At 63.4% G+C, this 26,902-nt stretch overlaps 1 protein-coding gene across 6 annotated transcripts in view; it reads left to right on the top strand.

Annotated features, from left to right (window-relative positions):
* BRD1 (bromodomain containing 1) overlaps positions 1-26,537 on the top strand; it is a 39,051-nt gene extending 12,514 nt beyond the window's left edge. Inside the window, exons 3-13 of one of the 6 annotated variants that reach the window (XM_065945568.1) lie at positions 2,233-2,389; positions 6,673-6,804; positions 7,187-7,315; positions 7,550-7,862; positions 9,234-9,494; positions 18,135-18,614; positions 23,273-23,414; positions 23,768-23,895; positions 24,155-24,264; positions 24,587-24,741; positions 25,137-26,537. In XM_065945568.1, the coding sequence (XP_065801640.1) occupies positions 2,233-2,389; positions 6,673-6,804; positions 7,187-7,315; positions 7,550-7,862; positions 9,234-9,494; positions 18,135-18,614; positions 23,273-23,414; positions 23,768-23,895; positions 24,155-24,264; positions 24,587-24,741; positions 25,137-25,320 (2,191 nt within the window). In that variant the 3' untranslated portion in view covers positions 25,321-26,537. Of the gene's footprint in view, positions 1-2,232; positions 2,390-6,672; positions 6,805-7,186; positions 7,316-7,549; positions 7,863-9,233; positions 9,495-18,134; positions 18,615-20,452; positions 21,044-23,272; positions 23,415-23,767; positions 23,896-24,154; positions 24,265-24,586; positions 24,742-25,136 lie in introns of those variants that run through there. The other 5 variants (XM_065945574.1, XR_010664444.1, XM_065945580.1 and 2 more) reach the window with 5 other exon arrangements.
* Positions 26,538-26,902: the final 365 nt, after the last annotated feature.

Here is a 26,902-nt window from a genome sequence, read left to right as displayed (position 1 = left end):
CTCCCTCTGTCACCCCCCTCCCCCCGTCTTCTCTGTCCGTCCCTCTGCCATGGGTGTCCGTCTTCTCTGTCCGTCCCTCTGCGATGGGCGCCCGTCTTCTCTGTCCACTCCTCTGCGATGGGCGTTCAGGCATCTCTGCGTCTCGGCTGTGGGAATAATGCTGCTTCAAAGGCAAGAGAGTCACTTTCAGCTGGTTTCTGCTCCCATGTGTTTCTTGGCTAGTCTTCCGCTAACACACTTCTGGTTTTGTTGAGGTTTTCCTGCATGTTCTTGTTTCCTATTTCATTGTGTTTTGCTCCTTGTTCCTCCTCTCCGCCAGCTTTATGGAGATCTAGTTGGCGCGTGACACGCCATCGTACGTGTTGCCTTGGACGGGGGGCAGGAAAGGCTATGGGGAGGCTCTCCACGCTGCTGCCCGCCCTGCCCAGGCTCGGGCCCTTCTTCTCGCGTCCCTTGCTGATGTCTGCAGTCGCTGTGAGTGCGCTGAGTCCGCCTTTTATCGGCGCTGCCCTTCACCATTGCAGGAACTGAGCATGTGTGAGCACGTCTGCGTGCACACCACGTGTTAAGAGGCCTGCTCTTTGCCGCCCGAGTCAGGCGGTGGTCACGGGGTGAAGACAGACCCCAGCAGACGGGCACCTGCTAGGTGCCCAGGACGAACACAGCCCTCTGCAGATGAGGGGCCCGGGGTCCCCAGCGCCTTCTGCTGGAGCCGTCGAGGGGCCGTGGGGATGCTCTGGCTGCCGCTGGAGCCAGCACCGTGTGACCGGGCGGGCCTGTGCACACGCTGGGCTGGGGCTCCGTGTCGGCCTGGGCCACGGGCCTGGGTGGAGCGGCTCCTCGGCCGCCGGAAGAGGCCCCGGGTGGGGCCACCCTGAGTGGCATGCAGCCACTGCCTTAGTGAGAAGGAGCGTTGCGGGTCTGGACATGGCGGAACCGAGGGTGTCAGCACATTTATGAGTGATTTAGGACTCGCACTCCTCAAGAGACGTCCTTTTAAAATTCCTTAATTTCCTCCCGGAAACACTGGTGTCCGGCGTACCGGGAGGAAGCCACCTGGCCCTCAGCCTGCATTTGTTGTCTTCGGAGGCATGGTTCCCAAGGGCGGCGATGGCAGGGGCCAGAAGCCAGCCTGGAGGCTGTGAGCCCTTGGTGTCCCCTCGTGTGTTCTTACAAATCCTTCGAGTTTTACAGTCTCTGAAACGATGGTCTTGCCAGGAGGCCTCTTGCTCGTTTTTGTGACAAGGAGCTGACCCTACCTCCAGCAGCTGCTGCCTCCAGCCGTGCCATTGCTTTTTGTCTTGTGGGGACCGGGGCCCCTGAGGGGAGCCATCCTGCAGGGCAGCTCACCCCTGGAGAGGTCGGTGTGTGAGCGTGCGCGGCTCAGGGGGGACACCCGGGGTCCTTGGACGCGTGACCTGAGGGCTCAGAGCAGGGGAGACACCCGGGGTCCTTGGACGCGTGATCTGAGGGCTCAGGGGGGGACACCCGGGGTCCTTGGACGCGTGACCTGAGGGCTCAGAGCGGGGGGACACCCGGGGTCCTTGGACGCATGACCTGAGGGCTCAGGGGGGGACACCCGGGGTCCTTGGACGCGTGACCTGAGGGCTCAGAGCGGGGGACACCCGGGGTCCTTGGACGCGTGACCTGAGGGCTCAGAGCGGGGGACACCCGGGGTCCTTGGACACGTGACCTGAGGGCTCAGGGGGGACACCCGGGGTCCTTGGACGCGTGACCTGAGGGCTCAGAGAGGGGGGACACCCGGGGTCCTTGGACGCGTGACCTGAGGGCTCAGAGCAGGGGAGACACCCGGGGTCCTTGGACGCGTGACCTGAGGGCTCAGAGCAGGGGAGACACCCGGGGTCCTTGGACGCGTGACCTGAGGGCTCAGAGAGGGGGGGCACCCGGGGTCCTTGGACGCGTGACCTGAGGGCTCAGAGGGGGGACACCCGGGGTCCTTGGACGCGTGACCTGAGGGCTCAGAGTGGGGGAGACACCCAGGGTCCTTGGACGCGTGACCTGAGGACTCAGAGAGGGGACACCCGGCGTCCTTGGACGCGTGACCTGAGTGGCAGTGGTGGACACGCAGCCTGCAGGCAGGCGGAGCCGGGAGGCAGGTGGCAGCGGGGGGCGCACACGGTTTGTGAACAGTAACGCTGTCGTTTCTAGTCTCCGTAAAAATGTGTCCATGTTCTGCTTCATAGCTAAACTGTGAGTTTTTCCGTGTTCTAGATTAAATAGGATTGCGAATCAGGTGGCCATTCAGCGGAAAAAGCAGTTTGTCGAGCGCGCCCACAGCTACTGGCTTCTCAAGCGGCTGTCCAGGAACGGAGCCCCGCTGCTGCGCAGACTCCAGTCCAGCCTGCAGTCCCACAGAAGCTCGCAGCAGGTACGTGGCCCGCTGGGGTGGCAGGCGGAGCCTCCGTCCGAGGTGCCCCTCAACCCCGTGTGTTCTGGCCTTTCCTGGCCCTGCCCGCTGGGGGCGCGTGGGGAAGCCTCTGCTAGCTGACTGCGGGGCGGGCGTGTGGGGGCCTCGGGGCGGGGACCCCTGCATAGGAGGGGCGGCCGGGGCGAGATGGGTGCCTTCCTCTCAGTAGCTGACGCGGGTTCACAAGCCAGTTGACGTTCAGAGCGCTTTTCTGAAAGGCGGGTTTAGGAAGGGAGAAGCTGGCTTCGTGAGCTGTCACAGACAAACGGGGGTCAGCTGCTGCTGCCTGTGCTCAGCAGGGCCGCCTCTGCCGGTTCCCGTTGCTGTGTGTGGGCCGCTTCTGCCGGTTCCTGTCGTCCGGAAGGCTCCGTGAGCCACGATGCCCAAGTGAGTCCAGGGGGACGTGGTGCCCCTGGACGGGGCCCAGGCCCTGCATCTGGCAGGGGTTCCCTGGCGTGGGGAGCCCCCCGCTGAGTTCTGGTCGGAGCAGGCCTCCCTGGCTGCCGGAGGCTCCCATTGCTGGTCCCACGTGGAGTGACGCAGCGCTGGTTCCCTCGTGTTCTCCTGAAAGCCGCTGCTTTCCTGCTCTGTGTCCCTTCTTCCCCGAGGTTCCCGTGCGAGTCCCGGGCCGCGTGCCACCCCGGCCTGAATGGAGCTCTGCCTCTTTGCCTCCTCAGGCCTGTGGCGCTGACAGCAGGTCATCTAGCATCGCGCACACACGCAAATGCTGGTATCTCGGTGACGCTTTTTGAGATGCAGAGCAGTGTGACGTTTCTGGGCGGCTATGGGGTGGGCTGTGCCCCTGACCCTCCTCTGGCTCCGGGGAAGGAGGCACCACACGCCTCGTCGGGGCTTCTCCTTGGACGTGCCGCTCATGGGCTGTGACGGGCGGGTCAGGTCCCCCCGCCTGGCGGTCCTCCTGCCTGTGGTGCCGTCTGAGTCCCCTCCCCCGAGGTGGGCACAGCTGTGCAGGCTCACTGCTGCCCCCGTCTGGGGAGGCTGACCCCGCGCACCGGGCCGAAGCCGCCCTGGACATGTGCAGAGGGGCTGGCGGGGTCAGCCCGGCTCCCAGCCTCCTACCTGCTCCGTCCAGCGTGAGGACTGCTGATGGCTGTGTCCAGTCCTGCTCGCCCTGGGGTGGGGACGCTCATCCTAAACCTTCCGCCCCTCCTGGGCCCTTCTTGGCGATGCCCTGTGCTCCACCCTCCCCCCCGCTGGACACGGGGGCTCTGTCTCCGTGAGGCCTGTGTCAGGACCTAGGCCTGTGGGCTGTGAGGGTTGGCCGCGGGGTGGGGGAACGTCTAGGGGGCTGCAGGACTGGAATCGTGGGGACTGAGGGTGGCTGGCTGGCTTGGTGCTGCCTCGGGAGCTCCAGGAAGGGGGCAGGGCAGAGCCTGCAAGGCCTTTGGGTGCTGGGCCTTAGGGGTGGCGAGTTAGGCAGAGGGCATCTCGAGATGGGAGCAGGGAGGCCGGATGGGGGCCTTTGTCCTCAGCCCGGTGACAGCAGAGCAGTGGGAGGTGCAGAGAGTGCAGAGCTGGGAGTCTGGTCTCTGGGCTGGGCTGGAGTCACGTGGAGAGCGGGACCTGGGCTGAGGTTGGGGTGCGTGAGGGGCCTGCCTGCACCTGAGGGGAGCACGTGTTCCCTGGGTCAGCACGTGGGTTTGAGAGCAGTCGTGTTCTCCTCACGTCCTGCCACACTTGAGAGAAATTGGTTATGACAGGGGAACTCACGCTCGGGAAGCAGCAGGGTCAGTTCTCTTGGCCGAAGGAATTGGCAGGAACCAGAGGTTTAGACTGAGGGGCACCCGGGCTTGACCGGGGTCCGTCCTGACTTGGTTGTAGTGAGCTCAGTGGTGCAGCCTGTGTGGGCAGGGCCGTGGGTGGGGGTCTGCCTGCCTCCCGCACCCCCCCCCCCACCACCCTGGAATGACCGGGAGCTCCCCATCATGGGGCGGGTGCGAGGTGGCACTGCCTCTTGCTTCCCACCTCATCTTAGCTGAGGTTGGCTTTTGGGGGTGACCTGTTGATGTCGAAGGCTTGGTGTGATTTTGATGATTTTTGAAACTTTAAAAATGTTTGGTATTTAGAGTTTAACCTGACTCACTAGTCTGAATGTCTGGGCGTCTGCCCTGAGCTGGGCCCTGGGAGAGGGTAGGTGCACCCCTTCTCTCCCATGGCAGATCTTCCAGGCAGGGACGGACAGATAGATGGGATGAGCTGGGCTGGACAGGATGAGGCGCTTCAGTTGTTTGGCGCTCCTGGCCCCTGCCTCCTTGATGGTCTGTCCTGGGCCCATGGAGCCCTGGCCTCAGTGTAGGTCCCCGTGGTGGTTCCGTCCTGCAGATTGGGATGGGGGCTTGCGGGTGTGTGCTGGGGGGTGGGCGGCGGCTCCTGTCCCACCTGCCCTCGATTGCTCATGTCCGCCAGCTCCCCCTGACGTGCCCTGTGGTGGGAGGGCGTCCCCATTCGCTTTGTGGGGGTTTTTGCATAGCTGGTTGTCCTGCTGAGCTGGGACAGGGCCTCTTGCTGTCCACACCGCTGCTGCTGGCGTCGTGGTGGGAAAGACGGCTGTCCCTCAGGGTCTCCCACCCTTGCTTGTGTCCTGGGAGTCAGCCTGATGTACGGGGTCCTCACGCTGCAGAGCTGGCCTGCCCTATCCCCAGCCGGAGTGCTGGTCTGATCCCGTTGGTGTTGACCTTGTGGGATGGGGGGTTCTGTCCGTCTCACTTCTAGGCACTGCGTGTGCTCCCCTCCGTCTGTGGGTGGACGATGGCTGGGCTGCAGACAGTTTTCTCAGAGCTCTCTTGATAGCTGTTTGAAACCAGAAACGACTGCAGCACTCCCCCAGTGTGTGGAACCTTCCAGGATTGGTTTCATGTAGGAATTAAGACTGCTCATGCAGAGTATGAAAGCCAGGCCCGTCTGTACACAAGAGGCGTGGGGCTGGGTCAGGTCCTCCCTGCAGGTTCCTGCTTGGCGGGGGCGCTGTGTCGGGGGCAGGGCCTGTGGTCCTGCAGCCAGTGGCGGGCACAGCAGGTGGGCATCAGGGGTTTCTGGGAACTTACTGCTTTTCTCTGTCTCATGTGGGCCACCAGGCTATATGTCCTTGGAGCCGATATTTTCCATGTCTGTTTCAAACTGACGAACAAGATGATTTCAGATGCTCTTGGGGAATTTGGTTTTCTGATTTTTCTGATCAGGTTTTTGATGCCTGAGAATTTCCAATAACATAAAAACAAGCTGGTGATTGGAATCCGGTAGAGCTGGAGGATGCTGGCTGAGGGGAGGCTCAGGCCCGGCTCTGACCCTGCGCCCGGCCTCCTGGGTGGGCCCCTCTGCTACCTTTCCCAGTAGAGCGAGAAGGGCCTTGTTCCTCTGGCCACGGGTTCTTTGCCTTCAGACCCTGAGGTCCTGGATCGCAGCGTCAGCCTTAGTCAGGGTCGATCCTCTCAGAGCGGAGTGCTCCCTGCTGCCAGGGTGCAGGATTTGCACTGGGATAGGGGTTGGGGGCCGCGGACTCCGCCAGAAGGCTGCGCTGTTACAGCTCGCTCTGGATGGGAGTGCGCCCCAAGCGGCAGGCAGAGGAGGCTGAGGAGAGAAGAGGGCCTGAGGCTTGTGCCAGCGTTCTTGAAAGTGGTGCCGGTGCCTGCAGCCAGAGCAGGCCTACTGCGGCGGCGGCGGCGGCGGCGGCGGCGGCAGGGAAGGGGGAGCCTCGTGGGTGAGGTCGGACTCAGCTTCCGGGCGCCTTGACCAGGCGGCTGACTCCTGCCTGGAGCCCTGGTGGGAAGTGTGGGAGGAGCTGTGGTGGGTCAGCCTTCAGGTGCGCTGTGAGGTGGCACGCGTGGCGGTGGGAGGGTGGGCCCCTGGAGCTGGGGGCGGGCAGTCCTGAGCCCCTCCAGGAGGCGCGCTCTGAGGACCCCAGGCCCTGGGCAGAGCTGGGGGAGCGAGGCCAGGATGCGGGCACTGGCGGCGGGGAGTAGGCGGAAGCGCTGGGTGGCCGGCTGGTGAGGGGGGCGCCCTGGCGAGGCTGCGCCCGGCGGCAGGCCGCTGCGATCAGGGCGTCCTGGCCCTGCGCTCCCCCGCCCGGCCCCACCCCGCCGCAGCGCCGGCCTGGAGGTGACCGGCAGCGCGGGGGCGCTTGTCCCAGGAGGAGGCTCCCTGGGGAGGAGGCGACGGGCTGCGCCGTGGAGCTCTCCCGAGCGTGTCTGTGTGGGGGACAAGGCCGATCCCGTTTTTCTTGTCAGAGAGAGAACGATGAGGAGATTCAGGCCGCCAAAGAGAAGCTCAAGTACTGGCAGCGGCTGCGGCACGACCTGGAGCGCGCGCGCCTTCTCATAGAGCTTCTGCGCAAGCGCGAGAAGCTCAAGCGGGAGCAGGTGAGGCTGCGGGGGCGGGGCGTCCTTGAGAAGGGGCGGGGCGTCCGGGGGGCGGGGCGTCCAGGGAGGGGTGGGGCGTCCGGGGGGGCGGGGCGTCCGGGGAGGGCGCAGCTTGCGCTGGGCCCTGCAGGCCTTGCCCCTGCTTCCTCTGAGCGGTCTTCTCCGGTGAGGGGTGCTGGTGGCTGCTGTGAAGGAGACTGGCTGGGGTGGGGTCTTTGTGGTGTCCATTGGGTCCCAGGAGATGAGCAGGAGGGGCCTACCGCGTTTGCCTTTAATGTGGACCTCCATCTGCCCCTGGACGGTGCTGCACCCTCGAGGTGGGAGGTGGCTCCTCAGAGGGAGCGTGCCCTCGGGCGCTGAGCCCTGGTGCGCTGGCCCCCAGGTGAAGGTGGAGCAGATGGCCTTGGAGCTGCGGCTGACGCCGCTGACCGTGCTGCTGCGCTCCGTGCTGGACCAGCTGCAGGAGAAGGACCCGGCCCGCATATTCGCCCAGCCGGTGAGCCTGAAGGAGGTAGGTGTCCTCGCCTCCTGTGCCAGCCTCCTTCGGGCCTGTGGTGACCCAGGGATGTGGAAGGACCCCTCCCAGTGCGTGCGTGTCTGACAGAGGACCTGGGCTGCTCCGCGGTCCTGCGTGAGCATGGAGTGCGCCTGTGTGTGTCTGTATGTACATGACGGGTGTCCTGGTTACGTGGAGTGCAAGACTCTGGTTGTGTCTGTAAACGGTTGCTTTGTTCCCTGAAATCAGGTCCCGGATTATCTGGATCACATCAAACGCCCCATGGACTTTGCCACAATGCGGAAGCGGCTGGAAGCACAGGGGTACCGGACACTCAGGGAGCTGGAAGAGGACTTTGACCTCATCGTGGACAATTGCATGAAGTACAACGCCAAGGACACGGTGTTTTACCGGGCCGCCGTGCGGCTGCGCGACCAGGGCGGCGTGGTGCTCAGGCAGGCCCGGCGCCAGGCAGACAGCGTCGGCTTCGACGAGGCCTCGGGGATGCACCTGCCCGAGCGGCCGCCCCCGGCCCCCCGGCGGCCTTTCTCCTGGGACGAGGGTGAGCACGGCCGTGCGGGAGCAGCTGGGGGGCACTTCTGACGCTGGAGTGCAGGCTCAGGAGGCAGGATGAGAGCCGCCTGCTGGCTGAGGTTCCCTGGTAGCCTCGTGAGGACTCGTGTTTGCGTCGTGTCTGTGACCCGGTACGCCTGAGTGTTGTGGTCTTAATGTGTAAGTGACACAGGAGTGCAGACAGGATCGCCTTCACTGGCTTCTCCTCTGTTTGCCACATAGCATGTGTCTTACACTCAGCACATTTCTGCTCAGAGCAGCCACGTTTCAGCTGCCCCCTGAGAGACGCGTGAGCCGTGGCCCTGAGTGGGACAGCCAGGTTGCCCTGATGCAGACCAGGGAGCAGTGTTGTTTGGGCCGTGTGTGCCGGTGGGCCTTGGGGGGCGCCTGTGAGGACGTCCTGTGGCAGAGGAAGCCCCTGGCAAGGGAGCAGGGAGCAGGCAGGCCCTCCTTGCTGGGGTTTGCCCACCTCACGAGGCGGCCTTGGGAGGGGGATGCCCTGTGTCGGCTGGCTCTCCCGGGTCCTTGGAAGCAGACTTACCCCCTACCCTCTGGGTCGGGAATGGGCGCCGGCCTTGCAGGAAATGGCCCGGCGAGTCACCATGAGTCTCTGCCTCCATTTCCACACCCAGGTTTTCATGAAGCCTGGACTCGGGGTGAGAAGTGCACTTGTGTCCCCTCTGCGTTTGGGGGCCCCCAGCTCCTCCCCGCGGTGTTCTCTGCCTGAGGGCAGGCCAGATAGTGCGAGGCTTTCCGAGATGAGGTTTCTTGCTGTGAACCTTCCTATCTGTGGCCTTCTGTTAGGACGCATTCTCACTTGATTCCCGGTACTGGCACCTTGTTCTCGTGATGAGGCGGGTGCTTTAGGAGGAAGTTTGCCTGCGGAGCGAGGGGCGTCTCCTTGTCTGGCCTGGTGCCAAGTTTGTGTCCCAGCTCAGCCTGTGGGCCTTCTGTGGACTTGTTTAGTTTCTTGGCTGCCTCACTGATTGAAGGCAGTCTATTTCATACATTTTGGTGTTTGGCTGAAATTGAAATTTTGTTAAGGATTTTTTTGTAAATATACTCCAAAACTGTGAATTACCTGTGAACTTTGTACTCCAGTTTTAAAAGAGCCACATAACAACCTGGGACTGGGACTCGGGCTCAGACGCACGTGGCCCTGAGCTGGCGGCCCTGTCTTTGCCTGGGCACCTGGTCTCGGCGGGGGGGCTCAGTGACCCCGGCGTGGCCCTGGCTCCCGTGTCTGCCAGCGGCGGCCGGCCAGCAGGCGCCACGCGAGGGGGGCCCTGGGGTCCCTGGTGAGGTGGTCTCAGGTTGGCGGCGCCCGTGTGACGGCTGATGGCCATGTCTCTGTCTCCAGTGGACAGGTTGCTGAACCCGGCCAACAGGGCCCACATGGTCCTAGAGGAGCAGCTGAGGGAGCTGCTGGACATGCTGGACCTCACGTGTGCCATGAAGTCCAGTGGGTCGCGGAGCAAGCGGGCCAAGCTGCTGAAGAAGGAGATCGCCATCCTGCGGAGCAAGCTGAGCCAGCAGCACAGCCAGCCCCCAGCCGCGGAGTCAGGTACTGCAGGCCTGGAAGAGGACGGTGCTCCGCGGGGGCAGGAGGCTGCGGAGGAAGGTAAGCGCTTGGAGGCGCTCCGGGCTGAGGCCGGGGTGTCGTCCTGTCTGCGCCGCATTTGGCCACTTAGAAACGTTGGGGGTGAAATGAGATGTGTTTCTCAAGCACGGTTCAGGTTATCCACAGCCTTGCAGGGCGGTAGGAGAGTGAGGGGCTGGTGTGCCGGGGCGGAAATGTGGAGCGGAGTCTCCCAGCAGGTTCCCGGTGACCTGGCGAGGCTGCGCAGGGGAGGACTGTCTCAGCTCCTCTCCCAGGGTGTACACGGCGGCAGGGCCCTCCGGCGGCCCCGTGCTCCTGTGGGTGGGACGCGCGCTGTGAGGGCCCCTCCCCGGGGACAGCCACGGGCTCAGCCTGGGCTCCTGGAGGTGCCCTTCGGGCGGATGGAGGGTCCCTGCCCTTCTCGCCTCACTTGAGAGTTGGACGTTTCCGGCAGCAGTACAGACTGTGGGGTCAGGCGCCCTCCCTGCACGGCTCTTGGCAGCTGTGTGTGGTCTCTCTGGTTTTTTACCACTTTCCCTCAATAAGAACGACAAAGCAGTTAATCAGAGGACACAGAAAGCTGCTGTCCAGCTCACCCTTTGAGCAGAACCGTGGTCTCTGCGGGTGAGTGCCGGCCTTGCGGGCCTGCCGTGCCCTGGCAGCGATGCCACGTCTCTCTTGGTGGTGCCCGTGAGTGGGTGGGCCGCCCTGGGCCCGGGGTGTCCTGCGGTCCAGCTGCCTGAGGAGCGGCAGGTAGGACCTGGATCCTCTAGCTTTCTCTGCTCGTAGGTGACTGTGCGGTGGGGTGGGTCCCCTCGTGATGCCCTCGCCTGGGTGGCCGTGCGCTCCGCTGCAGGCGTAAGCGTCTCTCCTCGGGGAGGGGGCTCACGCTTGGCCTGTAGAGTCCGGGGCCTCTGCCGTCACCGCACTGGCCGGGCCTGTGGGTTTGGCTCTGAGCAGCTCTTGCTCTCGGGGGCCTTCGGCAGCTGGCTCCCGCTGGGCTCCCCGGCTCTGCTCTTCTGTGCCCTCGGGGTTCTCAGGGCGCAGGGTGGCCCCGGTCATTAGGATCTGGAGCGGGGGCTCCATGGGGACGCTCTCCTCCCAGCCACTCCTGCTGCCCTCGCTGCCCCTCGGGGTGAGGGCGTGGGTCTCCCTCCTTCTCCAAGAGTGAGTGAGGGGAGAACGGGGCGCCAGCTTGGTTTTCCATCGGCGGAGCAGCTTCTCTGAGCTCTCCCGCTGTGCGGGGCTGTGCGGGACTTCCCGCGGGCCCCTCATGCTGCTTCTGGGGCTGGGCCCACGTTAGAGGAAGCTGGCGTAGTGGTCTGAGCGGGGTGGGCTGGAAGGGATGTTTTGGGAGGAGCGATGTGGTGGAGGTGGCTGGCCGGCAGCGTGGGTGGGGTGCCCCCTGTGAGGCCACAGACGGCGGCGCTGGGGGGCATCTGTGGGAACAGTGGTTGGTGCAGCCCGCGGAGACGGCCGTGTGTGGAGGAGGGCAGGGACGTGCATGGGACGTGGTCTTGGGGCAGAGAGCATTGTCGTCAGCACTCCTGAGGAGCAGTGTTTCTCAGCATCTTAGTTGTGATTTGACGCTCACGGCGTTTCCACTGGAAACCCTGACAAGGAGGAGACTCGGGGCAGGCTGGAGGGGCAGGTAGCCGTGGTCAGCGGTGAGCCTTGCAGGCAGGGCTTCAGTTTCAAGGTTGGTTTCCTTGAGCAGTGGGGGCCCGAAGAGTCAGGAGGGTGTGGCCGTGGGCCTGAGAGCCCAGAGGGGTGTCTGCCTCCCGCGGCCACACTTCCGTCCAGTCTCAGGTTGAGGCTCTGTCTTCACTGCTCAGGACTGGGGCCTCTCCTTCCCCAGAGGGGAGGGGATGCCGGGAGCAGCACAGCTGAGGCTGGATGATGAGGTCACGCCTGAGTTGGGAGCACGGGGTGCCCTGACTCGGGAGAGACTGTGGCACCGTGTCCAGTGAGTCACCAGGCCGGGTTCCCGGTCCATGTGTAGCTTTGGCTTGGAAGGGTCTCATGGGAGGTTAGGGCCCGGGGCGTGGGTGGTGGTGCGGGGTGGTCTGGGCGGGGCCCATGCTGATCTGCGCGTTGTGAGTTCCCTTGAGTGGGACTCCAGATGCCAGGGTTCACGCTGACGAGTCCTGAGGCTCTGCGTTCGTCTATGCTGCGAACACATCATTCACTCCAGACGTTCCTGGAGCATTTCTCCTGAGGAACTGGGTGGTGTGTTAGCAACGAGTGACTGCAGGGATGGTCAGTCTAATGTGTGCACCCGGAGGGCAGACCCCAGAGCCAGTGACCGTGGGGATGTGAGTCTAGTGTGTGGACCCAGAGGGCAGACCCCAGAGCCAGTGACCCTGGGGATGTGAGTCTAGTGTGTGGACCCCGAGGACAGACCCCAGAGCCAGTAACCATGGGGATGGTCAGTCTAGTGTGTGGACCCCGAGGGCAGACCCCAGAGCCAGTGACCCTGCGGATGTGAGTCTAGTGTGTGGACCCCGAGGGCAGACCCCAGAACCAGTAACCATGGGGATGGTCAGTCTAGTGTGTGCACCCCGAGGGCAGACCCCAGAGCCAGTGACCCTGGGGATGTGAGTCTAGTGTGTGGACCCCAAGGGCAGGCCCCAGAGCCAGTGACCCCGGGGATGGTCAGTCTAGTGTGTGGACCCCGAGGGCAGACCCCAGAGCCAGTGACCGCGGGGATGGTCAGTCTAGTGTGTGGATCCCGAGGGCAGACCCCAGAGCCAGTAACCATGGGGATGGTCAGTCTAGTGTGTGGACCCCGAGGTCAGACCCCAGAGCCATTGACCGCGGGGATGTGAGTCTAGTGTGTGGACCCCGAGGGCAGACCCCAGAGCCAGTGACCGTGGGGATGTGGGTCTAGTGTGTGGACCCCGAGGGCAGACCCCAGAGCCAGTGACCCTGGGGATGTGGGTCTAGTGTGTGGACCCCGAGGGCAGACCCCAGAGCCAGTGACCGTGGGGATATGAGTCTAGTGTGTGGACCCCGAGGGCAGACCCCAGAGCCAGTGACCGTGGGGATGTGAGTCTAATGTGTGGACCCGGAGGGCAGACTCCAGAGCCAGTGACCGTGGGGATGTGAGTCTAGTGTGTGCACCCCGAGGGCAGACCCCAGAGCCAGTGACCGTGGGGATGTGAGTCTAGTGTGTGGACCCCGAGGGCAGACCCCAGAGCCAGTGACCGCGGGGATGGTCAGTCTAGTGTGTGGACCCCGAGGGCAGACCCCAGAGCCAGTGACCGCGGGGATGGTCAGTCTAGTGTGTGCACCCCGAGGGCAGACCCCAGAGCCAGTGACCGCGGGGATTGTCAGTCTAGTGTGTGGACCCCGAGGGCAGACCCCAGAGCCAGTGACCGTGGGGATGGTCAGTCTAGTGTGTGCACCTCGAGGGCAGACCCCAGAGCCAGTGACCGTGGGGATGTGAGTCTAGTGTGTGCACCCCAAGGGCAGACCCCAGAGCCAGTGACCGTGGGGATGGTCAGTCTAGTGTGTGGACCCCAAGGGCAGACCCCAGAGCCAGGGACCGCGGGGATGGTCAGTCTAGTGTCTGCACCCCAAGGGCAGACCCCAGAGCCAGGGACCGCGGGGATGGTCAGTCTAGTGTGTGCACCCCGAGGGCAGACCCCAGAGCCAGTGACCGTGGGGATGTGAGTCTAGTGTGTGCACCCCGAGGGCAGACCCCAGAGCCAGTGACCGTGGGGATGTGAGTCTAGTGTGTGGACCCCGAGGGCAGACCCCAGAGCCAGTGACCGTGGGGATGTGGGTCTAGTGTGTGGACCCCGAGAGCAGACCCCAGAGCCAGTGACCGTGGGGATGTGGGTCTAGTGTGTGGACCCCGAGGGCAGACCCCAGAACCAGTGACCGTGGGGATGTGAGTCTAGTGTGTGGACCCCGAGGGCAGACCCCAGAGCCAGTAACCATGGGGATGTGAGTCTAGTGTGTGCACCCCGAGGGCAGACCCCAGAGCCAGTGACCCTGGAGATGTGAGTCTAGTGTGTGGACCCCAAGGGCAGACCCCAGAGCCAGTGACCCCGGGGATGGTCAGTCTAGTGTGTGGACCCCGAGGGCAGACCCCAGAGCCAGTGACCGCGGGGATTGTCAGTCTAGTGTGTGGATCCCGAGGGCAGACCCCAGAGCCAGTAACCATGGGGATGGTCAGTCTAGTGTGTGGACCCCGAGGGCAGACCCCAGAGCCAGTAACCATGGGGATGGTCAGTCAAGTGTGTGGACCCCGAGGGCAGACCCCAGAGCCAGTGACCGTCGGGATGTGAGTCTAGTGTGTGGACCCCGAGGACAGTCCCTAGAGCCAGTGACCGTGGGGATGTGGGTCTAGTGTGTGGACCCCGAGGGCAGACCCCAGAGCCAGTGACCCTGGGGATGTGGGTCTAGTGTGTGGACCCCGAGGGCAGACCCCAGAGCCAGTGACCGTGGGGATGTGAGTCTAGTGTGTGGACCCCGAGGGCAGACCCCAGAGCCAGTGACCGTGGGGATGTGAGTCTAATGTGTGGACCCGGAGGGCAGACCCCAGAGCCAGTGACCGTGGGGATGTGAGTCTAGTGTGTGGACCCCGAGGGCAGACCCCAGAACCAGTGACCGCGGGGATGGTCAGTCTAGTGTGTGCACCCCGAGGGCAGACCCCAGAGCCAGTGACCGCGGGGATGGTCAGTCTAGTGTGTGCACCCCGAGGGCAGACCCCAGAGCCAGTGACCGCGGGGATGGTCAGTCTAGTGTGTGGACCCCGAGGGCAGACCCCAGAGCCAGTGACCGCGGGGATTGTCAGTCTAGTGTGTGGACCCCGAGGGCAGACCCCAGAGCCAGTAACCATGGGGATGGTCAGTCTAGTGTGTGGACCCCGAGGGCAGACCCCAGAGATGGGGACCGCGGGGATGTGGGTCTAGTGTGTGCACCCCGAGGGCAGACCCCAGAGCCAGTGACCGCGGGGATGGTCAGTCTAGTGTGTGCACCCCGAGGGCAGACCCCAGAGCCAGTGACCGTGGGGATGTGAGTCTAGTGTGGACCCCGAGGGCCGACCCCAGAGCCAGTAACCATGGGGATGGTCAGTCTAGTGTGTGGACCCCGAGGGCAGACCCCAGAGCCAGGGACCGCGGGGATGGTCAGTCTAATGTGTGGATCCCGAGGGCAGACCCCAGAGCCAGTGACCGCGGGGATGTGAGTCTAGTGTGTGCACCCCGAGGGCAGACCCCAGAGCCAGTGACCGCGGGGATGGTCAGTCTAGTGTGTGCACCCCAAGAGCAGACCCCAGAGCCAGTGACCGCGGGGATGGTCAGTCTAGTGTGTGCACCCCGAGGGCAGACCCCAGAGCCAGTGACCGCGGGGATTGTCAGTCTAGTGTGTGGACCCCGAGGGCAGACCCCAGAGCCAGTGGCCGTGGGGATGGTCAGTCTAGTGTGTGCACCCCGAGGGCAGACCCCAGGGCCAGTGACCGTGGGGATGGTCAGTCTAGTGTGTGGACCCCAAGGGCAGACCCCAGAGCCAGGGACCGCGGGGATGGTCAGTCTAGTGTCTGCACCCCAAGGGCAGACCCCAGAGCCAGTGACCGCGGGGATGGTCAGTCTAGTGTGTGCACCCCGAGGGCAGACCCCAGAGCCAGTGACCGTGGGGATGTGAGTCTAGTGTGTGCACCCCGAGGGCAGACCCCAGAGCCAGTGACCCCGGGGATGGTCAGTCTAGTGTGTGGACCCCGAGGGCAGACCCCAGAGCCAGTAACCATGGGGATGGTCAGTCTAGTGAGTGCACCCCGAGGGCAGACCCAGAGCCAGTGACCCTGGGGATGTGAGTCTAGTGTGTGGACCCCAAGGGCAGACCCCAGAGCCAGTGACCGTGGGGATGTGAGTCTAGTGTGTGGACCCCGAGGGCAGACCCCAGAGCCAGTGACCCTGGGGATGTGGGTCTGGTGTGTGCACCCCGAGGGCAGACCCCAGAGCCAGTAACCATGGGGATGGTCAGTCTAGTGTGTGGACCCCGAGGGCAGACCCCAGAGCCAGTGACCGTGGGGATGTGAGTCTAGTGTGTGGACCCCGAGGGCAGACCCCAGAGCCAGTAACCATGGGGATGGTCAGTCTAGTGTGTGCACCCCGAGGGCAGACCCCAGAGCCAGTGACCGTGGGGATGTGAGTCTAGTGTGTGGACCCCGAGGGCAGACCCCAGAGCCAGTGACCGTGGGGATGTGGGTCTAGTGTGTGGACCCCGAGGGCAGACCCCAGAGCCAGTGACCCTGGATGTGAGTCTAGTGTGTGGACCCCGAGGGCAGACCCCAGAGCCAGTGACCGTGGGGATGTGAGTCTAATGTGTGGACCTGGAGGGCAGACCCCAGAGCCAGTGACCGTGGGGATGTGAGTCTAGTGTGTGGACCCCGAGGGCAGACCCCAGAGCCAGTGACCGCGGGGATGGTCAGTCTAGTGTGTGGACCCCGAGGGCAGACCCCAGAGCCAGGACCGCGGGGATGTGGGTCTAGTGTGTGGACCCCGAGGGCAGACCCCAGAGCCAGTGACCGCGGGGATGGTCAGTCTAGTGTGTGCACCCCGAGGGCAGACCCCAGAGCCAGTAACCATGGGGATGTGAGTCTAATGTGTGGATCCTGAGGGCAGACCCCAGAGCCAGTGACTCTGGGCATGTGAGTCTAGTGTGTGCACCCCGAGGGCAGTCCCCAGAGCCAGGGACCGCGGGGATGTGGGTCTAGTGTGTGGTCCCCGAGGGCAGACCCCAGAGCCAGGGACCGCGGGGATGGTCAGTCTAGTGTGTGGTCCCCGAGGGCAGACCCTAGAGCCCTGGCTGGCACCTGCTCCGTGGGCCACTGGATGGCGGACACCGTCCTGTCTGTTCCTGTTTGACGGATGAGAACACTGAGGCTTGGAGTCCGCTGCCCATGAGGGGCCTGCAGCTGGTGGCGGGGGGTGGTTTGCACTGGGTCACCTGAGCACCTTCTGCTGTGACCCGTGCCATCCGTGAGGCTGTGGAAGCCGGGACACATCTGTGAGCCGCCCTGGCAGATGCAGAGCCCTGAGCCATAGTGTCATCTTTGGGAGGAGTAGTGAGGTGCCCCTCTGATGAGCCCACTGCGTGGCTGGTGCGGGCAGAGGGTGGGCACAGTGAGGGCCGCGGGCCACGGGGTTCACTGCCTGTGTGCCGGGAGCAGCTGCCCTGCCCCGGGTTGGGGCCGCCGTCTTGGCCCGCTGCTGAGTGGGGCCCGGGAGGGGCATCCTCCACGAAGGGCAGCTCCGGGGCAGCGCGGGTGCCCTGCCGAGGCAGATGCTGGGATGCTGGTGGCAGCTCGGGTGTCAGGTCAGCACAAGAGCCCCTGTGGGGCCCCGGGTCGGGGGGGTGAGAAGGCCTCTCCAGGGAAGGAGGGGGGCCCGCTTCCGGGGAGCGTCCCGCGGTCACTCTGCCTGCCCCCAGCTCCCCCACGGGTCAGTGTCCCGCGTGGCCGCGGGTGGGCGCTCTGTCACCAGCCGCCCGCTGTCAGCAGGGCGTGAGCCCTGCCGGCTGCACACGTGTTTCCCCGTGTGCACGTGTGTCTGCTCTGGCGTTTGCTTTGGTCGAGGAAAGGCGGTCTCCTCGTTTTCTGAGCCGTGTCACGAGCCTTCACAGACTTGAGTGGCGTCTGAAAGCTCTGGGCGGAGCCTGACTGTGGCCGCCCTCCCGGGGCCAAGCCTGGCCAGGCTATCTCACCATCAGTGGGGAGAAGTCACAAAACGTGCTCGGAGACACAAGTGAACCTTAGAAGTTGTGTAGTTTTTCACTTTCCAAATGACTTTGCGTTTGAAACGTTAACCTTGCAGGCAGCTCTGGGGAGGTTTGCAGGCCCGTCCCGCAGAGACGGCCGTGTGAGCGGACATGCTCTTAGTCACTCGTTAGGTGTCACATGTCTTGCCGCCAGCCTCGGCCTTGATGGAGGGAAACCTCAGTGGCTCATCCCAGAGGACGTGCCCACCCCGTCCTCCAAGGACGGGTCTCTCCAGCTCCCCAGGGCCTGGGGCTAATGCACTGGCTCTCAGGCTTCTTGTTTTTTTGTAATTTGTAAAAGTGCTTCTAACGAGGCTAAGATAGTCTTTGTCCAAAGATTGTGTTTTTATCTTTCAAGTAAGATTTAAAATGACGAACTTGGATTATAACGTTTCTGAAGGGGGCACGGTCTGAGAACCGATGGGGGGTTTTCTGGAGCGTTCTCAGCCACTCACTGCTCCCTGTTCTTGACGTTGACGTAGAATGCCCTGGTCAGAAACCAGATTCACACGCTTGTTTCCTTCTGTCTGCTAACCTTGTGGACCAGGTCAGGACTGTGGGGATGCCCGCTTAGACCCCCTTAGTTACCTGGCATATTTTTCTTCCTCAAGGTAAGTGAATGTCGATTGCAGCGACTGTCATGAACTCGAATGATGTCATGGGCTGGCGCATGTGCAGTGGTCTCAGGGAGCCTCTGGACTCTGGGTGCAGGCGCCGGCCGGGCGTCAGGGACGCGCGCACAGTGTAAGCGCGGCTGCTTGTAGCCAGTTATGTGTGATGCTGTGTTTCCTTGATTGAATTAGTATTTTGGTGGACTTCACAATTATAGTAAGTTTTATGATAGCTTTGATAATTATCAGCTTTCAAAAATCACTTTATTTATAATTTTTTCAGGAGATAAATCTCCCCCTAAACTTGAACCATCAGATGCATTACCTCTTCCTTCAAACTCGGAGCCTAACTCAGAACCACCAACCCTGAACCCAGTAGAACTCCACCCCGAGCAGAGTAAAGTGCCCAAAAGAGTCACATTTGGTAATGAGTCACATAGCCCTTGCACTCAGAGCGCGCTGCTAAGCGGACACCCTCCAGAGCCCACCCTCGCCCATAGTGGCGCTGCGCCGGGGGCGGAGCCATCGAGCGATGTAAACAGACGCACCTCTGTTCTCGTCTGCAAATCGAAAAGTGTAAGCCCCCCAAAGTCTGCCAAGAACACTGAAACCCAGCCAACTTCTCCTCAGCTAGGGACCAAAACCTTTCTGTCTGTAGTCCTTCCGAGGTTGGAGACTCTCCTGCAGCCAAGAAAAAGGTCGCGAAGCACCTGCGGCGACTCTGAGGTGGAGGAGGGGTCCCCGGGAAAGCGCCTGGACACAGGTAACTCGCGCCGCTCGTGTGCTCCCGGGCTCGGGCCGAGTCGGGCGGGGGTGGGCGCCTCCAGGGCCGCGTGCGGCCTTTGTGGTCCACGTGAGGAGACGGACGCTGTTTCTCTTTGAAAAGCACCCAGTTGCAGGCCTGAGGGGCACCACATCAGGGTGGCCGAGGGCCGGGGTTGGCTTGGCCTGGGGGCCCTGCTGGTCCCTGCCCGGGAGGCCCCCGACTAGTGGGTGCGTTGGTGCGGGCGGCGGGCCCCGCTTCTGAAGCCTCTGGGCCCTGGTGGACGCAGTGAGCCGTCCGCCTGCTGTCACTGTGCTGTGTGGCGTGGTTGGTTCCCGTGTGCTGAGCTGTCTGCTGCTGAGACAGCCTGAACGTGCTGCTGGCTACCACGAAGGTCTCAGGGCCGAGGTCTGTCTGATGGACTCATGTCCACGTGCCTGCGCTCCTCAGGGGTCCCCCAGGCTGTGTTTACACCGGGCGCCTGGGCTCTCCTGCACTCAGCCTGTTTGCGGCCCTCCCGGCGGGGGCGCGGGGCTTCCGTGTTGGTGAGCTAGCCGTCGGTCACCCTCGCGTCCCCTCCACGGTGGCTGTGCTGTGGGGGTGTCTGGAGGCGTGCTGGCCGTGGATCGGAGCCGTGGCGTCGGTCACAGCCACGTGGAGAAGTGCGTCCTCCCCCCTGCTGCTTGGATCTGAGTCGCGGGTCCGCGGGGTGGGTGAGCGCCCGGCTTTCACGGCGGTGTCTCCTGCACCTTGACGGACAGACCAGTCTTCTTGTCGCCAGAGTGAACTTGTGCACGCTAACTAGTTTTATTAGATGATGCACTTGCCAGTGAGTACAGTGCTTTTATTTTGGTGGGTTGATATCAAGCTGGCAATGTTTGGTACCTTGTGAGAGTTCTGTGGGCTGCGTGAGTGTCCAGGATACAGATTCAGACGGGTCCCTTCATGGCAGGGGCCTTTCTCAGCTCGGCTTAGTGGGAGACTCGCAGCTTGGCTTTTTGTTGCTGGGATTCTCCTTGCAGCTTCCCCCGCTGCCGGGAGGCGAGTCAGACAAGCGCCCTGTGGTCAGAGCCCTGGCGAAGCTGGTGTGGCGGGACTGCCAGGTCCTGAGTGCCCTCTCTAAGCGTCCGAGCTTCGGACCTGCGGTCTTGTGGGTCTCTGGCTGCTGGACTTTTGGGGCCTCTGGGCTCCCTCCGCAGAGGCCTCTGTAGAAACCATGTCGCTCCTTTGCTGCCAGCCCTGAGCCAAGGATGCTGCAGGTTCTCAGGGGTGGTGGCAACTCTGGAAGGCGGTTCCGGAGGCCTTGCGAGTGGGCTGGGCACGTCAGAGGTGCCCGCCGCGCGGCTCGGCTCAGGCAGAGAGCCTCTCTTCCTCTCCAGACAGCGGCGTTTTCTGTCTTCCACGCGCGGTTTGTCCTGAGGGTCTGTTGGGCACCGACCGGCCTGGCCCCCGGCCCCGGCGTGGCCTCGCCCGGGCGTCTGGCGGGCTCTGTGACTCCAAGCCACAGACTTCATGGTCTCGGGACGTGGGCATCCCCAGCCTTCCGCGTAGGAAGTCCTCGGTGTCCATCGCGTGCGGCAAGGCCTCCCTTCTTCCGGGAACGCGGGCCTCTCGTTGGAGGTGCCCCTGGGGGTCATCGTGCTGGCTGTTGCTCCCGGAGCTGCGTCTCCGGGGCCCGCGCTGTCTGCCCGCCGAGTCTTGGCCCGGGCCGGGGTCCGTGCTGCCGCCCGGCCTCTCGCGACACCTGCTGCGTGCCTGCCGGCGTGCGCGCTGCTCAGGGCGGAGTCTGGTCCGCGGGGCCTTCAGTCAGACTAAACGGCTTTTTCGCTGTTTTCCAGGTTCTCATTTTAACTACTAACATGCGGGGTAGTTCACTCTTTGGACCCTAGTTGTTCTCTCTTGCTCACCTTGGACTGGAGAAGGCGGAAGGACCCCGCATCCTTGCATGTCGCCCAGTCCTTGTGGATGGCTTTGGAAGCGCCACACAAAACCCACACACAGCCCTGGAGGAGCCGGGCCGCCCGCCCTGCCCGCCCGCGGGCGCTCAAGCTGGCTGGGACGTCGCGTGGCCTCCCTGCGCACGGGCTGCCTGTGCAGACGCTCGGGCTGAGGTGCCCGCGGAGCCACTGCCTCCACAGACGACTGACGTGGACAGACACCTGGCCTGCCCTCGGCCGGCATCGGACCGGCTGAGAGGACTGGGGTGGAGCTGGGGCTGGGCTCAGGAAGGACCGCGCGGCCGCCCCGCCCTGGCCCACGTGCGCAGCACCGTCCGCCCTGGCTGTCTGCTGTCAGCGCTGGCCTCCTGGCTTCTGCTGCCCCCTTGCTTCTCCTCCGGCTCCTCGCTCACCCCCCGGTCTCCAGGTGGTACAACTCTGTCTCTGTCACCACGCCGAGTGCCTGCTGCCGGGAGCGGACGGCCTGTCCCCGGGCCTGGGGACATCCCCTGCCGGGGCCCACCGGCCTTCCTGCTGCTGCGTCGTCTTGGAGCCGGTCTGGGCACGAGCAGGGCATCGGGATCCGACTTGCTGTGCATCTGTGTTTTCATTGAAAGGTGGAGAAACCCCCAAAATGCAATTCCATTGCCAACACTAAAAATAAAAACTTGTAACCAAAATACCCAGCACTTGGCACCGCTGCTCCGAGAGGCCGGCTGCGGCCCCGTGCCCGGGGCGCCCTGCGTGTGGGCACCGGGCGTGGCAGGTGGGGCTCGGCGCCCAGCACACCTGCCGCAGCACCTGGAGGCCTCCTGTTCCCGCGGAGCGAGGGTTCAGGACGGTCGCTGTGCCCCCGCTGACCGGCGTCTCCAGTTGGGCCAGGGCTCCCCACTCGGCCTGTCCGTTTCTGGGGCGCAGAGGGGGGTTTGAGGCCCTGGGTGCCTGTCGTCTGGGGCATTGCTCTGATTCCCAGGGACCTGGGGGCTTTGGCCTGTCCCCGAAGCCGCCTCTGACTGGGCCCTGACCTGACTGCTGGTGCCTCAGAGGGACCCTGTGCGGGCGCCTGCCGTGTCACGTCAGCCCCCGTGAGGTCTCTGGGCCGCGCGGGGCCGCTTGCGGAGCCTGGCCCTGCTCCAGCCACGTGGCCTTGTGCCCTTGGGCTTGTCTGCCGCTCAGCGGGCAGCGTGTGGAAGACGGCGTGGCTTGCTCGCTGCCTGGGCGGGGGAGGCGTGCATGTGCCCGTGCCTCCCAGCGGGGCCGCCCCCTCTGGTGTCGCTCGTCACCGCGTGCATGCGGGCAGGACGGTCAGCGCTGTCTCCCCGGGATGTGCTCGATGTCCTGGGGCTGGGTCCGCCTCCCCGCTTTCCTGCCCTCGGGAGACCTGGCCTTCCTGGCCGCTGTGCGCTGGGGCTGTGGACGGCAGGCCCCACTCACCCCTCGCCAAGCCCTTCCCAGGGGCTGGGTGCCTGTCAGGTGGTGAGGCTGCCCGTCACCCACTTGGGGTCCTCCTCGTATCCGCCAGGAAAGGCAGCTCAACAGCGGGGGGAGGCGGCCCCCTGGCTCCGCTTCAGCAGCTCCACGACTGAGCACCCTGGACCCTGGCCTGGCCCTGCGTCAGGGGCCGTCCGGGGGCCTCCCGGGGTGCGGGTGGGGTCTCGGAGCCCCCGCTGCACAGCTTGCGTCCAGGGACCTGGCCCCTGAGCTGAGACGAGTGCTCACTTTCTCAGGGTGGTTTGGTCCAGGTTCCAAAAGTGAGTGTAACACCCTTGTCTCCATGCGGTTACTACTTACAAATAAGACTTGGGTTGGAAAGAGAACACGCTAGGCTTGGTGTAAGTCTGGCAGAGGGGCAGGCCGTCTGACTGGCTCACTGCAGGCGGGCCTTCGTTCTGTTGGGAGCGGAAAGCGTGCTCTGCTTCTGCATCTTTGCTGCTGTCTGGTAAAGGGTCTCCTCATCTCCCTTTATTTACAGAGAAGTATGTACAGCAGATGAAAAAACTGGTAATCAGCCAGCTCCTTTAAAACATTTTTAAAGAAATGGATTTTTAAGTTTTCGAAGCGTGAGGAGTGGGATTCTTCTGGGGGAAAGAGTCATGTCCCCCTTTGCACCTGTCGCCCAGAGGGTCTGGGCCGGGCCAGGCGGCGCCAGGCACCCTCAGGCTCCCGGCTCGTCGTGACCCGGCAGGTGGGGCTCGGTGCCCTCCTGCCTCCTGCTGGCGTGGACTTCTGGGGCGGGACCTGAGGTTGGCTCCGAGGTCCTCCTCGACCTACTGCGTGATGCTTGTGGACCACTTGCTCTTGGGCCTCCTGGCCTCCTGTGTACTGTGGAAGGGTTGGTTTCAGTGGCTTCCGGACACAAGGGTCCCACGTGGACCAGACGCTTGTCTTGAGTCTCAGAGGCTCTGAAGGGCTGGGACCCTGCTTGTGCTTTGTTTTGGAAGGTTTTCCTTCGCTGGGGATGTGCAGATCCCCTGGAGCCTCCACCTTCCCCTCGCAGGCTCAGGGCCTTGGTTGGTGGGGCTGGAGCGACCAGGAAGGAATAGCCGGTGTCTCTCTTTGCCTTTGTGGGATCTGTGTTTCCACTCGGTTTCCCCTCTTCTGTGCGTCTGTTTGTCTCCACATACCGGGTGCGCTGGGTGTGGGTTGCAGGGCGTGTTTGTCTGCGTTGTCCCAATTTAGAGAGCTGGTGAGCTCAGGGCCGCGTGCACGCCTGTTTTCCAGGTCTCACCAATGGCTTTGGGGCCACGCTGGGCGAGCAGGAGCCGGAGCTGGGCGGCGCCCCAGGGAGGACCGCCGCGCCCCGCCGCCGCTGCGCCTCTGAGTCCAGCATCTCCTCCAGCAGCAGCCCGCTCTGCGACGCCAGGTGGGCCCCCGGGGTGTGTCTGCTCCCCGCCACCTGCGCTGTGGAGCTCACACGTGGGGAAGACGCAGCGTGAGAGTTGAGCGCAGCTTGCCAACATATCGGCCACGTCTGTGCGGGGCCTCTTCCCCCAGTCCTGGTTGGTCACGGTGATGGCTGGGAGTCCCTGCTGGTCCCGTGGTTAGGACCTGGCGCTCTCACTGCCTGGCCCGGGCTGGTTCTTGGTTCGGAAACTGAGATCCCACGTGGTGGAGCCAAAAAAAAAGTGGCTATAGCCCACACTGCCTCCCCTAAACACCCCCACGCCCTGCACCCCCATGCTCTGGGTGCTGACAGTCTGTCCGCTTCCCCCGAAGCTTCAGTGCTCCGAAGTGCGGCCGCGGCAAGCCGGCCCTGGTGCGCAGGCACACGCTGGAGGGCCGCAGCGAGCTGATCTCCTGCATTGAGAACGGGAACTATGCCAAGGCTGCGCGCATCGCCGCTGGTGAGTCCGCACCTGCCAGCCGTGCGCGGAGGGGGAGGTGCCGGAACCCAGAGGCCTGGGTGGGGCTGCAGAGCGGGGAAGGGATGCAGCTGCAGAGGCCCCCCCCCCCCGCCCCAGACACCGCCCCGGGCCATCCATGTCCCCCGGGCTCCTGAGCCCTCAGGCTGGGCCGGTCCTGGTGCCCAGGGGATCTTAGGCGCGGCCCAGCGGGTTCTGAGGGCCCTGCCGTGACTCTCCTCTTCCCCACCTTTCTACCCAGAGGTCGGTCAGAATAGCATGTGGATTTCCACCGACGCGGCCGCCTCCGTCCTCGAGCCCCTGAAGGTCGTGTGGGCCAAGTGCAGTGGCTACCCCTCCTACCCGGCCCTGGTGAGCGCGGGTGGGCGGGTCGGGGTGCGCAGGCGCTGAGCCTTGGGGCTGTGTCTCCCTGTTGCCGGGCCTGGGGCCACCCCAGCACCGCTGGGACAGGTGTCCCGGGAGACCCCGTGCGGTGTCGGGGTGTCGGAGTCGGGGTCTCAGAGTGTCGGGGTGTCAGGGTCTCGGAGTCGGGGCCTCAGGGAGTCAGGGTGTGGGTCTAAGAGTTGGGATCGGGGTGTCGGGGGCTCGGGATCGGGGTGTGGCTGGCGTCCCTTCCTGCCCAGCGCTCCTCCGTCCACGGCCTGCGCCGTGACCTCGCGCCCTCCCTCTGCAGATCATCGACCCTAAGATGCCGCGCGTGCCGGGCCACCACAACGGGGTCACCATCCCGGCCCCGCCGCTGGACGTGCTGAAGATCGGGGAGCACATGCAGACGAAGGCCGACGAGAAGCTCTTCCTCGTGCTCTTCTTCGACAACAAGCGGAGCTGGTGAGCGTGGCCCCGCTGAGCGTGAGGGGGCGCTGGGCCACCACCGTGGCGGGCGGGGCCCCCAGACCCTGTCTCTGCAAGGGCTGCTCCCGCCGCACGGCCTTCCGGCTCCAGGCCCCTCCGCAGCCCCCACCCCGAGGCCCGTCGGAGGCCAGACCGCCCTGTGCCGGGGGCAGCGGTCCCCAGGTGGTGGGGGCGTGCTGCTGACCCTGCGGCCCCCATCCGCCGCCCCTGCTGGGTTCCGCTGGGCAGCCCTGCGCCTCTGCCTGCTGGGGAGCGGTGTTGTGCGCCGTGTGCCGGGCGGTCAGGCGTCGGCGGCGGGGGCCGGGTGTGTGCGGGGTTGGTGGGGGCAGGTTGGCGTGCTCGGGCCTCACAGTCCATTTTCTTCCTTAAAGGCAGTGGCTTCCGAAGTCCAAGATGGTCCCTCTGGGTATCGACGAGACGATAGACAAGCTGAAGATGATGGAGGGCAGGAACTCGAGCATCCGCAAGGCCGTGCGGGTCGCCTTCGACCGCGCCATGAGCCACCTGAGCCGCGTGCACGGGGAGCCGGCCAGCGACCTCAGCGACATAGACTGAGCGTGGCCGCTGTTCGCAGTGCGCGTGCTCTGCAGCCCCACGTAACTTATTCTGCGTCTTCGGTGTGGTGGAGTCCTTGCTCCAGGGAGGGCGAGGTTTTCTTTCCCGGTTTTCTATGACGCATCCCCATCCAGGCGCTCTGACGGCGTGGGCGCGTCCCGGGCGCCGCTCCGTGCCCCTCACAGGGCGCCGGGGGGCGCTGCTGCCGTCCTTTCTTCCATCTCTAGCTCTTTTTTTTTTTTTTTAAAGACTTTTGAATGTTTAATAATTTTGTAAATCATACTCTTTACACAGAGTACCACTTATTTAATAGACGGGATGTACATTTACAATGACAAATGTGTATTTTAAGAAAGAAAATGACATTATTTTGAATGGTACTTTGTGGAAAGAAGTGGAGAATAAATTTATGCCGCGTGCATCACTCGCAAATCACCAAAAACACTCCGCCGCCTCCGTGAGGGCCGGGCCGGGCCTTCTGGGCCTCCCCCGCCGCCTTGTCCACCTGCCAGCCTCCCACGGTGTGCCTCCCAGCGGATTATTTATTGTAGAAAGTGTATTCATTTGCTTTATAATGAAAAATAAATTTGCAGAAGTATATTGATATGCATTTTTATACAGGCACATAAAAATTCAACTTGCTTTGGGAGCAGGATGTTGGTTATTGTATAAATGACTCTGGCTGTGTGTGCTTTGATTTTGTAACTTGTAATCTTTTGTTTACAATGAGGGGCTTTCTGTAACTTGTTTTAATTTAGAACACTTTGGTAGCAATAGAAACTTTGGATACATTTTTGTATGGTACATGTGATGTATATAGAATTAGTACTTTATTTTTATTTTTAAGAGGTAAAAGCATTATGTTAGGGGAAAAGGTTAGGGTGGGTTTCCAAAATTGCATTTTTTATATTAAAAAAAATAAAGTCAAGATTTGGATGGTGTGGCCCTTTCATTCCTGCCTCCCTAGAACGCCGAGCGGGCGAGGGGCCAGCAGCCGGGCTGGGGAGGGTGCCCCCGGCCTAGGCCTGCCCTTGGCCCGTGCCCCGCCTTCATCTCACAGTGTTCTGGGGTGTCGTTATTTATTATTTCACCTAATCATATTTTTTATTTTAAAATGTTAGTTTGAAATTTTAAATGTTTTTTTTTCTTTTCAGTTTCCATTGTTTGTAACATTTCCATAGAAACTTGAAAATAAAACATCTTCCTTGGATAGCTCTGTCCTGTGTCTGACGGCCGCCTTCTCTCTGCTGGCATCCGGGGCCCTTGTGGATGGCCCGCTGGGACTGCCTCGCCGCGGGGCGGCCTTGGTCATGATCCGAGGCAGATGAGAGGGACAGAGCCCTCCCGCCCGGGGCCTGTGCTTGCGGGGGGTGGGGGGCTCCTGCACCCCTGCTCTGCCCCCGTCTGGGGCTGGCCCTCAGCTCCCGGGGCCGCCCGCTCGGCCCTGCCTGCATGCAGCCTGCCCATCTGCCCAGGTTTTCGGTGTTGGCACGGATGTTGGCATCGCCGCTCCTCGCCCTGCCAGGAGTGCCCAGCCCGGCACTGGCTCCTCTGACGGAGGGCAGCCCCAGGGAGCCCCCGT

This window comes from Muntiacus reevesi, chromosome 1 (genome assembly GCF_963930625.1).
Source record: "Muntiacus reevesi chromosome 1, mMunRee1.1, whole genome shotgun sequence".
Classification (NCBI taxonomy): domain Eukaryota; kingdom Metazoa; phylum Chordata; class Mammalia; order Artiodactyla; family Cervidae; genus Muntiacus; species Muntiacus reevesi.
Note: the sequence above shows the minus strand (reverse complement) of the source record. Positions and strands in the feature narration are given on the sequence as shown.